At 43.0% G+C, this 15,070-nt stretch overlaps 2 protein-coding genes across 3 annotated transcripts; one reads left to right on the top strand and one right to left on the bottom strand.

Moving 5' to 3' along the window:
- Nucleotides 1-548: 548 nt before the first annotated feature.
- Nucleotides 549-7,075, top strand: LOC147228868 (uncharacterized). Of its 2 annotated transcripts, none has more exons than XM_086157174.1 (6): nt 549-660; nt 2,164-2,404; nt 2,488-2,663; nt 2,753-2,833; nt 3,407-3,572; nt 5,254-7,075. In XM_086157174.1, exons 2-6 carry the CDS (start codon nt 2,182-2,184, stop codon nt 5,406-5,408), a joined length of 801 nt encoding a protein of 266 aa, XP_086013300.1. In that variant the 5' UTR covers nt 549-660; nt 2,164-2,181; the 3' UTR covers nt 5,409-7,075. The 2 variants fall into 2 exon arrangements, with proteins under 2 accessions (XP_086013300.1, XP_086013299.1); XM_086157173.1 differs by having other exon boundaries at nt 567-660; nt 2,156-2,404; nt 2,753-2,860.
- Nucleotides 6,652-11,318, bottom strand: LOC147228869 (N-acetylmuramoyl-L-alanine amidase-like). The gene is made up of 4 exons (XM_086157172.1): nt 10,916-11,318; nt 9,153-10,013; nt 7,725-7,935; nt 6,652-7,139 (listed from the first exon to the last, which is right to left on the bottom strand). The coding sequence occupies exons 1-4, from the start codon at nt 10,998-11,000 to the stop codon at nt 6,836-6,838; spliced, it is 1,461 nt and encodes a 486-aa protein (XP_086013298.1). The 5' UTR covers nt 11,001-11,318; the 3' UTR covers nt 6,652-6,835.
- Between the last annotated feature and the right edge of the window lie 3,752 nt (nt 11,319-15,070).

Consider the following 15,070-nt stretch of genomic DNA (forward strand, 5'->3'; position numbering starts at 1 on the left):
TATATATATGTGTGTGTGTGTGTATATATATGTTGTGTGTGTGTGTGTATATACATATATTTATATGTTTGTATAAATATTTTATTTTTTGGGGGGACAGGGGTTGCAAATTTAGCTCTTCCTATACCCGCAATCATTAATTTCTAGCACATATATAGATTTTAGGTTCATTTAGTTCTTTTCATTTCTGACCCCCACCCGGCCCCCCCTTCATTCAGCAGACACATTTGACCTCAATTTTGTAATCCTGGTGTGTCAACACAGCTGTGTCAACATCTTCTGAAGAATTTTGCCTAACTTCTTCCTCCAGCGCTGGAAGCATCTGGCTCACCTACATTCTTGCGATGCTGCAACAGATCCATCGTTTGCAAATAACGCTTTTTAGATTTTTTTTATTTTTTTTATTCAACCTGACATATGTTTTCAGTGTCTGTCTTACTGAGGAAGTGATGTTTATGGGAACCTGAAACACTTCCTCATTCTTTTTTTTTTCTCTTACACCTCTGATCACCACAATGTGCTTTAGAAGCAACAGTCTCTCCATAAACCCTTGTCACACATGGCTCGCTCCCATTTCGTTGCTCTGCCATAACAGTGTTATAACACTCATCAGGCTGGGATTTCCATGCAATGTTATAAGAAGACAGAACTTACTTGCTGGTGAGTATTTGCACTTTTTTTTTCCAGAGATTGTTAGTAACATAAACAGCGATAATTGAGTGTTTGAATTTGATAAAGCACAAAATTCAATTTGCTACAAAAGTTGACCCATCTCATGAGTCAATGGCGACGGGAGATTAACTGAGCGGTCCATGAGGGTAGGGTTGCTACGGTATCGTGGTTCGCCAGCATTGGCAATGAGAGCTTGTTAAAGGAGCTAAACATAAGTAGATTTCAAAGGGATTTGCGAGTAAAGTTGAGGCAGATGATGATGATTACGGTCAATTTATTCTATTCCAAATGGTTAAGGTTGTAACCATTGTGGGGTAATTGTGTGTCCCATCGGCTGTGGACGACCTGGACATGTGACACATGAATACATATACATACATGCACATATACATAAATGCACGCACACGTACCCATACATGTATATATGCATACATACATACATACATACAAACAACCAACATGCGCAACATTTATTTGTGCATACATACAGTATATGCACACCTATACAGACATATACACACATGCATACAGAGAAACACACATACTTTACACACACAAACAATGCATGCACACACACGAGTACGTACATTCACTTGTGCATACATGTGCACATATATATATATACACTGCTCAAAAAAATAAAGGGAACACTTAAAAAACACATCCTAGATCTAAATGAATGAAATATTCTTATGAAATACTTTGCTCTTTACACAGCTGAATGTGCTGACAACAAAATCACACAAAAATGATCAATGGAAATCAAATGTATTAACCCATGGAGGTCTGGATTAGGAATCACACTCAAAATTAAAGTGTAAAAACACACCCCAGGCTGATCCAACTTTGATGTAATGTCCTTAAAACAAATGAAAATGAATCTGTTGCTTCCTGAGTGGACACTATGATTTCCCAGAAGTGTGATTGACTTGGAGTTACATTGTGTTGTTCAAGTGTTCCCTTTATTTTTTTGAGCAGTATATATATGCATATATTCACACACAACCCCATTCAAGACCTTAAATCCCAGAGGACATCTTAACACCATTCCTAGCAATCATTTATATATACAAATACATAGAAGTATGCATACACACACACATATACATACATACATGCATACATGCATGCAAAATCCTTCCACCCTCTTCAACTGGAACAGGAGGTCTTTTTCGCCGATATGACAGCATTTTGGGTTTGGCATCACTTTCCCACCAATCGCTACCATCCAAAGTATCACTGCAAACATGGCTACCTTAGACAGCAGCTCGGCCGCAACCTTGGTTTCCCTCAGAGCTGCGAAAGTGTTTGAGCGCTTCTCTTGCTTTGATGGAGCTCGAGAATGAGTCATCTTCACACACTCCGGTTGCTCCGTCGCACACAGGGGTTCTCACCTCTCTTTGGTTTCCGTGATGATAATGGAAACTGGTGACAATCCGCTTACATCTGGGACAAAAATGCTATCTGTGTCTGGCCATGTAAGAGACGTAGACCTTTGGATGCGGCGAGATGCCCCGCTCGTTCCTGGTGAAGCGAGGAGGGCTGCACCATCTTCGGTCGGTGAAAAGTCCTGCGGCGCTCAAGATGACCTTCATCCAGGATGAGGAGAGGACTTCCTGGGGCTCCTTCACCCGAGCACAAACCCAAGACATTCACACCATGGCCTCCACCCAGCATCCTCCTCCTCCTGAGGGAATTCAGCACCATCAACCGCTGAGTTGCAGACCTTGCGGTGAGTAGAGCCGAATTTTCATTGCTTCTCCAGTGGCGGAGATGTGAAGTTTGATAATGTATTTGTCTCTTTTTAACCTCAAGAGGTTATTTGCGCTGACACGTTTAGCTGCGTGGAGCAGTCCCGGCTGCAGGCCGCCTCTCGGGGTCCGGACACACAGCCACTGGTCCTCAAAGGGGTTTCCACACACTCACCAGACCAGAGCAGCAGCTACTGGGAAAATGACACTCCGAGGAAGAAGTGTCCCCTCTGCAACACAGTAGACCCTTGCTCCTTTGACTACACATACTAGATCTATTTGGCATAAATGCAAAGACGTGTAAACCTTTGCCCATCCTCTGCCGGCAGATGTTCAACCGCCTGTCCAGTCTGAAGACTCACTTGTACAATAATCACAGAACCGCTGTTGCAAAGACCAGCGAGGAGAAGGTAGAGATCTCCCCGAATGGTGGAAAGGTCTGCATTTCATCTAAATTCATTCATTCATTCATTCACCATCATCATCCATATCAGGATTGTGTCATTTATTCATCTTGTCAATTCAGGAACTCTAATGGGGCCTTTGTTTGGAGCCGCATTGGCTTAAATAAAAGTAAAGTCGACTAAATAGCTTGTTGAATGAAATAATAAATATTCATCAAATATTTCGTGAAATCAGATGCCAAAGAGGAAACTCTGATTTATATATTTTCTTAAATAATTACTGATCAAGCTGCATACATCAGAGAAATGAAAGAGACCCCGATTGCACTTGGTAGAATAACACAAATTTGACTCATTGGCGACACCCAGTGGCTAAAGTGATGAACAACAGCCTAAAAGACCAAGAGCTGAATTTTGGTTTGTCATCAGCTAAGGGTTAAAAAAAAAAAGAAGAAAATTAAATGGACGGGATTTTGAATTCCCCTGCCTGTGCCTTGGCTCTCCACCGTGATTGGCTGCAGACCAGGAAGTGGCAAATGCGCAAATGAATCTAACTTCTTCGACACCATCTATCTCCAGGACAGGACCTTTGCCTGCGTGGTGTGCGGGAAGGCCTTCAAGCGCTCATCCACGCTCTCCACCCACCTGCTCATCCACTCCGACACCAGGCCGTATCCCTGCGAGTACTGCGGCAAGCGATTCCATCAGAAGTCGGACATGAAGAAGCACACCTTCATACACACCGGTGAGGCTCGAAGGGTTTCGAAGTCTTCTTCTTTTCCTTTCCGCTCCCTTCACCACAGCCAATCAGCTCCCTCCATCTTAAGTCCTTCACTCCATCCATGAACCTCCTCTCTGGTCTATTTAAAGTCCACCTGCCTGGAAGTTCCAACCTCAGCAGTCTTCTACCCAGATCTTCACTGTCTCTCCTCTGCACATGTCTGAACCATGATCTCCAGAACATCTAACTGCCCCTCTGATGGACCCATTCCTGATCCTGTCCATCATCCTAACTCCCCCCAAAAACCTTCTGTCTTTTCCCCAGTCTTGCACATTTTTCCATTTATTCTTGCAGACACTCTTCCACACAGTATCACTTTTCTCCACCTGTTCCAACCTGCTAGCATACATTTCTCCATCTCCTCTCCACCCCCTCCATGGCTCTGGACTGATGACCCTCAGGACTTAAAACCATCCACCTTCTTGATCCTCATTCCCTGTAGCCTCTCTTTCCCACACCTTCTGTCTCGCTGAGGCTAACCTTCATTCCTCTCCTCTCCTGAACATACTTTCACCTCTCTAGATGTTCTCCCACCTGCTCCTTGCCCTCACGATAGATCACAGTGTCATCTGCAAACATCATAATCCACGGAGACTCCTGTCTAACCTCATGTGTCAGCCTGTCCATCACCACTGCAAAGGGCGTCAGAGCTGCACTCCCAGCTCCACCCCGAGTCCTCAAAGCTCTCATTCACGGAAAGGAATTATACAGTCATTCATGTGTTCATTATTTCTGCGGCTTATTCTGCGCTAGAGTCACAGAGGTGCTGGATCGCACAGGCATACAAACATTCACTTGTTCACTCACACATAACATGTAGACATTCACCCCCTCATTCACTTGTTAAGTAGAAATTCAACCATTCACCCTTACATTCACATATCAATAAACATGCAACCATTCACCCTCTCATTCACATAAAACCATTCACCCTTTCTGTCACAAGTCACATCGAGAAATAAAGCTGTTTACCTTCTCATTCCCGTCATGTTTAGATGTTCAACAATCACCATCTCATTCACTGGTAATAGAGAAATAACCATTCACCCATTCATTCACACATCATGGACATACAACTGCTCCCTGTCTTTCACTTTTCAAATAGACTCACAACCATTCACCCTGTTATTCACTCATCTTATAAATAATCAAGTTCACCCTCCTTTTCATGCCCCATTAGAGACATAAAACCGTTCACTCTCTCATTCATTCATCAGAAACACACAACAATTCATCCTGTCATTCACCGTAACAGAGACAACTATTCACCCTCATTCATGTCTTACAGACATACAAGTATTCGATCTCCTTTTCACGTGTTATATGGAGACATGAAACCATTCACTCTATCATTCATGCCTCATACAACCATTCACCCTCTCATATTTAGTCATACAAGTGTTCACCCTCTCATTCACTTATTATGGGTACATACTGTTCTTTGTCATTTGAACGTGGCTCCTTCTTGCGGTGAAGCGGAAGCGCTAACCACTATGGCCACCATTACGGATAGCTAAATAAGCAAGACTGCGCCATATTTGCTAAGCGGATGCAGTTCCATTGAATGTGCGAGCGAAGTGATTCCGGGGGGATTGACCCGTGTGCAGAACGGCGTCCGTTTGATTACCGCCGTCCATGTCTGCAGGAGAGAAGCCCCATGTGTGTCAGATCTGCGGCAAGGCGTTCACCCAGAGTTCCAACCTCATCACACACAGCCGCAAGCATAAGGAACCCCGGCCTCCTCGCTGCCCCCGCCCCGACCTGCAGCGGCACCGGGAGATCCCCTGCGCATGTCGCTGACCTGCAGCGTCCAACAAGAACTCTTTTTATTTTTGTTTATGTGTGTATTTATGACTGATTCCTGTCTTTCTTACACGACTGTAGTTCATGAGATGACGGTGAAAAACCCCCTGCCGTGCCGCTCATTAGCAAAAGTGACTCCACAACCCGACAAATAAAGATAAAGTGTTTTTTTTTGGTTTTGTTTGGTGTGTTTATTTAGACTTTACATCCAAGCAAATGATGTTAAATCGCACGCCAATCAAAATCTGGCACTTGTCAGTTGAAATACAGGAGCCAGTCTGAGAGAGCTTGTTTTTTTCAGGCGATTCGTAAAAGTTACAACATGAATTTCTCTCTGAAAAGCGAGCTGATGTCCAGCAGCCTCTGAAAAGGCGAGGCTGCTAGAATCACAGACGTCCAGACAGTTGTGCAAGGTGCACAAAACTACATTGAGAAAATAAACGTATAATCAGAATTTTACTGAATTTATTTTGTTTACTGTGTCTAAAAATGTTGACAGCGGACAGCATGAAGCCAAATAAATCACTTAAAGACATTACACTCCTATTGCGCTGATAAACCGCTCGAGTATTTTCAGCGAAAACATGGCAAATATTGCCAATGATTATCCCTTTATGAAAGTCGATCAGTAAAGGCAACTGATCAAATGTATTTATTGTAACTATTTCTTAATCATTTATTGATTTTATTTTATTATTTTTTATTTTATATTTATTTCTGCCAAAAAATGTTTATAGTTTAAATAAGGATATAATATGTTTTAATTTAAGGCATATTGATGCATTTTAAACCTTTTCTGTTACAGACATAAACAATGTTAATAAAGTTATTCTTTTCACAGCAAATATTGCTGATCAATTTGTATTTACTATTATTATTTATTTATGTTATTCAATTTTATTTTCTGTATCAAATGGTTCCATCGGTCAAAAATTGTTATCTTAAATAAGGATTTAATTATTTGAAATTTCAGGCAAATTGATGCACTTAAAATCTTTTTCAGTTAAAGACATAAAACAAAGGTAATTATATAAAATTACTCAATAAAGTTCTTTGCTGCAAGTTGATCTATATTTCTTTCTTTTTCCTCTTTTTTAATGTTAATAAGGATACAATGTTATGCGGAGATGTACATATAACAATTTTATAGACAAATGATACAATTTAAAGTTGGTGCGGAGAGTGGGGGGTGCAAAATGTTTTCTTCTCCAAATGTACGTAGTCACAGAGACAAACTGGATGATTGGAATCGTGTTTTATTTACGTTTACGTACTTGAAACCTCTTTCGGAATTAGTTTCTCACCGATTCCTGAACGGAGACGCGATTGGCTTGCCGGGTCGCCATGGAAACATCTAACTTTACGCGAGAATCAGAAGGTCGGGTGGCAGAGTTCGATCCTCGAACGCCAGTTCAGAGGTCCGGTCAGTCCCGAAAGTGCTCCCAACTTCTTATTTCCGAAAAGAAGGCGTCCCCAGGGCACGAGGTGTAGTTCACGACCTGCCGGTGGCCGTGGATGGTGAAGTTGGCCACGAGCCTCCCGGCGTCCACCGCGCAGCGGACGAGACGGTGGCGCAAAAGGTCCATGGCGTGGCCAGACGGCGGCGCGGCGGTGTAGTCGCCGATGATGGAGACGCCGTAGCCGACGTGGTTGTGTCCCCTGGTGTGCGTGCCCAGGTAGTTCCAACCTCTACCTTCATACACGTAGCCGTCGGAGCCGACCACGAAGCTTGGGACAAAAACAAGGATGTTATTGTGCGGCGGGTGGTGGAAACATCTCCGGGTGGTTTTAGAGAAAATACACAGACGAAAAGACAGCAAACAAGACATGACGATGTGAGGTGGACGGATAGGACCGAGTCCATCAAGCACATGATGGACGTGGAAGGATGGTGAAGGTCTGGGTGGAAGGTTGGAGGAAGCCTAGAGAGGTTTACGGATGGAGGGAAAGAGGGCACGAAGGCAGGGTTAGATGGACTCCAGAATGGAGCAGCCGGAGAAGTTTCTCCAAATGGCTTCTGGTTTGCCAGTCTTACGTCAGCAGCAGAGTGACTGACAGATACACGCGTTCGACATTGAACGTAAAAAAAGGGCATCGGCCGTTTTTACATTGAACGTAAAAACGCACCCGCGCGCACACAGAAACATCCAACCATCTCGTGTCCGACCATTACCTTGGACAGATGGGATCCGAGTCTGTCAGAAACAACCTCCACCAGCAGATGTCACTGTTGCTCACGATTGTAACTTGACGATCGGATCCTTTTCAAGTGCATAAGTGTGATGTCCGTCCTTCTGTCTCTCTGAGTCTTACCTGTATCCGATGTCGCTCCAGCCACGGTCCTCCTGATGGAAACGCTGCATGGCCCTCATGTTGATGGAGCAGTTCTGAAAGGACAGGCAAGGCGACGACGGCTCGTAGGTGTGGTGGACGTAGAGGAATCGAAGGGGCAGGGACAGCGGGATCGGGGTGCCTCGGTGGGCTTTGGCCCCCCACTGACAGCGAGGGATGATCTGAGGACAGTCTGCGGGGACAGAGACGACATGCAAGGCGGCGAGAAGAAACAAGGCTTTAGGTCTTCTCAAAAAAAATGTGCTGAAAAGTGTCGGTGGTGAACGGTTTGTCGCCGTGCTAGGCAGCTAACCAAGGTGTCAGGAGCAACTGGCGGGTTTTCGGTGTCGAGGAGGAGCTGGGAAAGAAACCGCAAATTTTCTGAGTGGCGGGACGCCCGCTCTGCCAATGGAGCCACAACTCCCGACAATTATTAAACTACAAATATGGAGCTATAGCTAGTTTTCTCGTTAGTCTGGTTCAGGGGGTCGCCAACCTGCAGCTCTGATGAAGGTCACGGTGGCTTTTGAAAATAATGAATGTGAATTTAATTAAAATGTATTTTATTTTAGTTTGTTCATTTTTAAATGTTATTTTGAATTTGAAGATTATGGAAATCTTGTCTCATCTAAATAAAACGTGGTAAAATATTTTTGGTTTGCTGCCGGTGGATAATTTAAGTCCGACTCTTTTTCATAATTACAAAAATAGACATTGGGTATTTTGCTTAAAAGTAACCTTCAACCCAATATCTTTTTTCGGGGCTCAAAGTATTGTTGCATGCGCAAATCTAATCTTGTTTTCTCTGCAGCTGTTTTAAAACCTGCAGAGAAAGCCGATAAAAAAAAATGCGACACATATTTTGCTACATACATAGCATAAAGGCAAAAAAACAAAATCTCATATGCCGTGTAAATTCATTTTAAATCTTAAAAGGGTTATGTGGCTCCTGGTGTTTCCTTTACTGCGGGGAAACGGGTCCAAATGGCTCAGGTCCACTAGCTCGTCTGTACAAGTATCGTAAACTTATCATGGAATGGCTAACATATTAAGATAAGAAAAGATAAACTTTATTGATCCACATGGGGAAAATTCTTTTGTCAGAGCAGCGCAACAGTTATAGCATCAATAAATATTAATATAAATATAAGTAGAGAGACAATAGCTAACAGACAAGCAGTGACCATCGCATCACTGGTTACAATCCCTTAAATTAAAATATTATTTTTAGTTTAAGTTATTATTACAAGTGTAATATAATAAAAACAATAATTATTATGATTATAAATTCTGATTATTATGTATCAATAATCATTACTATTATGATTATGAATGAATAATAATTTGTATTTTATTATTATTATTATAAATAATCATTATTAATAAAAATAATAAAGGTGTTCTGCTCACCCCAGTACTTGTGCATGAATGCCTGCAAGCCGTTCTCTACTGCCTTTTTGATGCCGGTATCCAGGGCGATCCACTCCGTCTTCTCCAGCTTCCACACCAACTTCAGTGTTTCCATCACTTGCCGGTGAAGATCCATAGACTCGAGGACGGACCTGGAGATCTCCCGTCGCCGGGGGCTGATGTGGCCGGTGACCGAATCCAGGCCGCGGCCCTCGTGCAGCTTGAAACAGTAATATCCTTTCAAGATCTGGCTCAGGGCCGGCGGCTCCTCGGACGCATTCAGATTGCTGATATCGAAGCCCAGTATGACTCCGTCCATACCGCCGTTGATGACCGCATCGGTTGCAAGAGTGGCGGGCCTGGAGAGTTTGAACATCCTGGGCCGGTCCACGCTGTCCCAGCAGCCGTTGGGTCCCAGGCGGCTGGACGGAGGGAAATCCTGCAGGCTGAGGAAGGACAAACCCAGCGTCCGGCCTAAAGTGAGGGGGAAAATCCCGGCGGGGGGCGTCTTCTCAGCCTTGGCTTTCAATCCGGATTCGATCCCGCGCATCAGGGGCGCCAGGGCCACCGTGGTGCCGTCCGGGGTGAGAACCACCCCTCGCTCCTCGCCGTAATCTGTCACGATGTGGTGCAGGGCCTTGTCAAAAAAGCTGAAGGACGACACGTTGAGGATCTGCGACTCCAGACGCTCTGCGTCGCTGAGGTTGTACGACGCGCCCAAGAAATGTATAGTCATGGGGTCGTCGTGGCCCGCCGTCCTCCGGAGGGCCCGGGCCAGAGCCAGGGGGGACAGGCTGGGGTTGGCCTCTTCCACCTGCTGCACAGCGTGGATGAAGCAATCCATGTTTCGCAGGTGGTTTTCTGACAAAGAAACAACAGGATTCTGCTTTTTTTTAAATATGGAGGTGTTGACGGTGAAGGCGGTGGGGATAAACGTAGTGAGGATACCGTAATTTCTGGACAATAAGCTGTTATCTTTTTTCACACACTTTGAACACTGCGGCTTAAACAATAATGCGGCTGATTCATTGACTTTTTTTTTTGGCCTTCATGCCGCCAAAAACATTTAGCCTCGTCACATCGGACCAATGAAATTACAGTGAAATTCTGAGATTGTTGAATTCCGACATTGAATGAGACGACTTTAATGGTTTTAGTGCGCAGGGGGAAGACGGATATCGGGATCATCTGGAACAGGACAAAGCGGGGATAGAAAATGGGTGGATTTTTTTCTTGTTTTATTTATTATTAATCTTTTTCAGTTTCCAGTATGTATTAGTGGATGTTACCAGTACTTATTAATTAAAAGTGTTTCTGTGTAAATATCACATGTGGACACTTGCGGCTTATAGACAAGTGCAGCCTATATACTGTATGTACACATAAATGTATTAATTTTTACCTGACTTATATTCAGGTGCGCTCAATAGTCGAGAAATACTTTATTGATAGGCGAAATTTGTTCGTCAGAGCAGCGCGACAACAACAATAAGAAGAAATGTAAATAAAAGCGACAATTAAAAGGACTAAGACAACAATAAAGTGTGGTTAGGAGCTGCTGTGCAAGGGGGCGAATCGGGCCACCGGGGGAAAATAAATCCTTAAAAAAATAATTATTCAACGTATCTATCTCGGTCTTTGCCTGCACGGCAAAGATAAGAACGCAGGAAGCGGCCAGGTGAGAATGTTGATTGTGGGGTATAAAAAAAAAAAAAGTGCAGTTCTGGATCTGCGACATTCAGATAGGAAAATGAGACACTCACCGGTCGGTCGGCTCAGCACCAAAAAGGCCCGGCACACGGCCAGGACGAAAAGCCACAGCTGGAGAGAAGTCGTGCTGCGGCCCATGATTCTCGCCTACATGCAAGAGACAAGCAAAGCAGATAAGCCTTCTCTCCTTAGAGCTCCTGGGATGAGTAGTCCAGCCGCGTGTGTGTGTGTGTGTTTAGGTGAGTGTGTGTGACCTCGCGCAGGAAGAGTACTCTTTGTTCAAAAATGGACGCTTGCCTCGGTTCGACCTACAACCGGTGAACGTGCGTCACAAGCAAACACGACCCTTATTTTCCAGATTACATTTATTCTTAAAATCAGTTTTTGCCGTCTTCACATTCTCCCCCATCGGTACGAACTCCCCCCGTCATAAAACAATTGATAGCGAGCGACTTGTGAAGCGCATATGGCTGATAATCTCGGGACGAGGCGAAAAGCTAAAGCGGGTTTAAAGTTAATGTTCACCGCGTCATGTGATGTATCTGTCAACAGTGACGAGAACGCTGGTCACTGTGGATCACGTAAACACTTCCTAAAGTTGGGGGTGGAGGGGGCGCTGACCCAAAAAGGCTCAGGAAGGCCAGCGAGCCACCCAGCTCTGCTCCCGAAAGATATTCATTCATGCATTTATGTCAGGCTTACCGTATTCTCCGGACTATTGAGCTCATCTGAATATAAGCCGCACCGGCTGAGGATAAATAAATCTGTGTGTACATATATTTATGTACGCATGCACAGCTTTTAATGAAATACATATTGGTAACATCCACAAATATGCACTGGAAATGCTTATCTTTCTATCCCTGCTTTGTCCAACTCAAGCTGATGGCTATCTTAGTCTTTCTCCTTCAATTTTGTCAAAGATCCAGTCTTCCACACCATCCAGGCTATCTACTTTTTTTACCCTCTGTCGGCTTTTTCGCATTCAGTCAGTTTTTCCAACCTCTCACCTTTCAGCAGCTCTATTTCGTTCTTTGACGGCCAGGTCGATCGCCTTTAACTTGAAACCTGCATCATATGCATGTCTTCGTGTGTTTTCCATGATGGGCGCGTGTGAATGAAGCGCGATTTCATTTGTCCATTGGTGTGATGAGGCTGATTGTTTTGCTGGTATGAAGCTCATCAGCCCAAAAAAATCCATAAATTTGCAACATCATTGTGAAAATACGGTATATTTTGAGCTTTTCACATTCGCAGAATGAAAATTTGATGGAAATTTTCACTGGAGGTGCGATGTGCTTCTGTCATCGCGATCATCTACTATAAGGTGGTAATCTGAGCATATCGGTCTTTTCCTGGTCTTGGCCTTATGGCAATATCAGGGTTAGGGTTATTAACGTATAATATTATTGCTAGTCTCTGTGTCTCTACGGTGACGTTACACAATTGCCCACCAATAGATGAGCTCCGACAAAAAAGGAAATCTCAGTCTGAGACTGAAAAGAAAGCAGCCTTTGGACGTGAAATGGGGGTGAAATGAGTTTTCCACAAGTCTTTTCCAAGTCTTTTTAGATATATTGGTAGCATTCCTCCTGTTGCTACTGTAAGCAGCTATTGTCTGCGCCTAGTTTTTTTTCTTTCATTTTGCATGTGTTCATTTTTAATTTTTTATTTTCAATTTTTTTTCCCCAATACTTTCTGTACAACATTTTTTAACTTATAATATTCATAATCAAATTACCTCTACTGCACTGTCCACTTTCTGCCGTGCAGAAAAAAACACCTAAAAAACCTCCTATATTGGAATTTTAGCACCAACACTTTCTCAAACTCTGGTTTCCATGTGAATGTGATTCATATACTTTGACTGCACATGTTTCTAGTTATAAAATGTAAAAAAAAATCAAAACCAAATTAAAAAGAAAATGATACAATGGGGAGGTGAGGTTAAGTGAGGTGAAGGATTGGCATGTTGGAATGAGCAAGCGGAGCTTTCTGTTGTTTTATCAAAGTGAGTATAGCACGAGTAAGCGTTCATGCAGTTATTGACCCGCAGGTCACTGAGAGCAAAGTGAGCAAATAAAGAACTAGACTTGGGTTTAGAATCCTCATTAATCACCACAAAACCTATATTTCATTATATTACATTATCCGGATTGGATTGTCTAACACAGACCTGGGCATTTTGCAGCCAAACTATTTTCTTTGAATATTTTAAGTGTCTTCAATCAATATCGAATTTAGAAACTCCTTATTTTTTCCTTTGGTTTAGTTTGTATGGATGATTACATACAAAATCATGTAGGTACATTTATATGATCATTGATGATTTTAATGTTGAAATACAATTCAAAAACATTTAACCATTTCAATTAAATTTTTCATTTTGTTGAATTTGCAAGCTACTTAGTTGGCCCGTGCATAAAAATGAAAAAAGAAATGTGGCCCGCCAGCTTAAATAATTGCCAACCCCTGGTCTAACAGGTACTTATACTATGCAACTGACATTTTATAATCAGACAATTGCTTAAATATTAGGCACGCTAGTCAGCGGATTTGGCTTGGGGTGAACCATGCTTCTCAAGGATAGGCTGGACAGATCATGAATGAATGAATGAATAAATTAATGAATGAATTGTTAATAGTTGTAAATACTGAAATCCAATTGAAGGGAGACAATTGAGTTCCTACTTGTGCAGACACCGGACTACCGTAATTTCCAAACTATTGAGCGCACCAGAAAAATAAGCCACACCGGCTAAAAAAAACAAATAAATATGTGTGCATATATAGGCAAATGTGTACAAATATAGAACGCACAGGTCTATAGGCCGTTGTAACATGATATGTTTACACAGAAACATTTTTTAAACTTTGTAATTAATGTATACCGGTAACATCCACAAATACGTGCTGGAAATTTTTAATTTTTTTTTAATCAGAACAGTGCCTGTAACACGGCTGAAGAAAAAGATTAATAATAAATAACACAAGGAAAAGTCCATCCATCCATCCATCTATTTTCCATCCCTACTTTGTCCCACTTCAGCTGATCGCTATCTTCATCCTCCTCCTGCGCGCTAAAATCATTAAAGTCGTCTTGTTCAGTGTTGGAATTGAACAGCCTCAGAATTTCATGGTAATTTCATCGGTCCGATGTGACGAGGCTAAATGTTTTGGCGGCATGAAGATGGTTAGCCCAAAAAAATTTAATAAATTAGCTGCATCGTTGATTTAGCCACAGTGTTCAAAGCCTGTGAAAGCATTTTATAGTCCAGAAATTAGGGTAATCCCTTCATTTACCTTGATGGATATTCAGGGCTCCAGCAGTAAACACACATAGGATGTGAGGAAAGAGGGAGCTCACAAAATTATGACACTAAAAATAGGGATAATAATATTAGTATGAACGATCTATGGCAACAGTGAAGTAAAAATAAAGAGCAGTGGCTTTGGACGTTCTTGTCATCCATGTCATGGTGAATTCTGCCCCTGGTAACTTCCACATCAGCCTGAGTCCATGTGATGCAAGGTTTCACCCCTTTGTCTGGCTTTACCTTTTCAAATTCCAATCCAGGTAATTTAATTTAATCCCCAAAAGTTGGAAGGGAAGGAGAAGTTTCAGATCTGCGGTCGGGTAGCCGATCCTCGACTGCGGAAAAAGGCACGGCTTCATAAACAAGGCCGGGCGGGACCGCTTAGATTTCACTTTCCTCTTCTGTCACTCTTTCTACTAAAACCGGTGGAGACAGAGGGCCGGCCGCTGCGAGCTTGGATCTGTCCACGGTCACTGAAGTGCTTGCTCATGGGGGAATGTGGGTTTCTGTCAATAATTTTAAAGAGCGTGGTCCAGACCCACTCTACATGGAGTTTTGGTTCCATATAAATACACCATGGTAAACCACAGGGTACCTCCCTCCTCCTTCAGGCTCAACAGGAATGTTGTTGAATGAGATCCTGAGAAAACTAGTCTGTAACAGCACGTTTAGGTAGCTGTAGGAGTCATTTTGGGGGCCTCATTGTACACGATGACGGCTTAAACTACTGATTTCCCTCCCATAATTGGCATTTAATACTGGAAACTGGCACTTTCAGCTGTGGTTATTCACAGGTTAACGCTTGTTAGTTTATGGCTTTACATTTGATGGATGACGGGCTTAGACATACCTCCTATCCAAGCCGGGCTGAGCTTCTTCCGCCCGCGGCTC

The sequence above is a fragment of the Fistularia commersonii genome, chromosome 12, assembly GCF_037954325.1.
Source record: "Fistularia commersonii isolate RoL2024-O1a breed Wild chromosome 12, RoL_Fcom_v1.0, whole genome shotgun sequence".
Classification (NCBI taxonomy): domain Eukaryota; kingdom Metazoa; phylum Chordata; class Actinopteri; order Syngnathiformes; family Fistulariidae; genus Fistularia; species Fistularia commersonii.

Excerpts from the sequence above, each read along its gene's own strand:
- LOC147228868 (XM_086157173.1), top strand. The coding sequence starts at position 2,182 with ATGCCCCGCTCGTTCCTGGTGAAGCGAGGAGGGCTGCACCATCTTCGG. Across the intron at positions 2,405-2,487 it reads GCTGAGTTGCAGACCTTGCG|AGGTTATTTGCGCTGACACG; the intron begins GTGAGTAGAGCC and ends TTTAACCTCAAG. Across the intron at positions 3,573-5,253 it reads GCACACCTTCATACACACCG|GAGAGAAGCCCCATGTGTGT; the intron begins GTGAGGCTCGAA and ends CCATGTCTGCAG.
- LOC147228869 (XM_086157172.1), bottom strand. The coding sequence starts at position 11,000 with ATGGGCCGCAGCACGACTTCTCTCCAGCTGTGGCTTTTCGTCCTGGCC. Across the intron at positions 10,014-10,915 it reads GGTGCTGAGCCGACCGACCG|AAAACCACCTGCGAAACATG; the intron begins GTGAGTGTCTCA and ends TTTCTTTGTCAG. Across the intron at positions 7,140-7,724 it reads TGGAGCGACATCGGATACAG|CTTCGTGGTCGGCTCCGACG; the intron begins GTAAGACTCAGA and ends TTTTGTCCCAAG.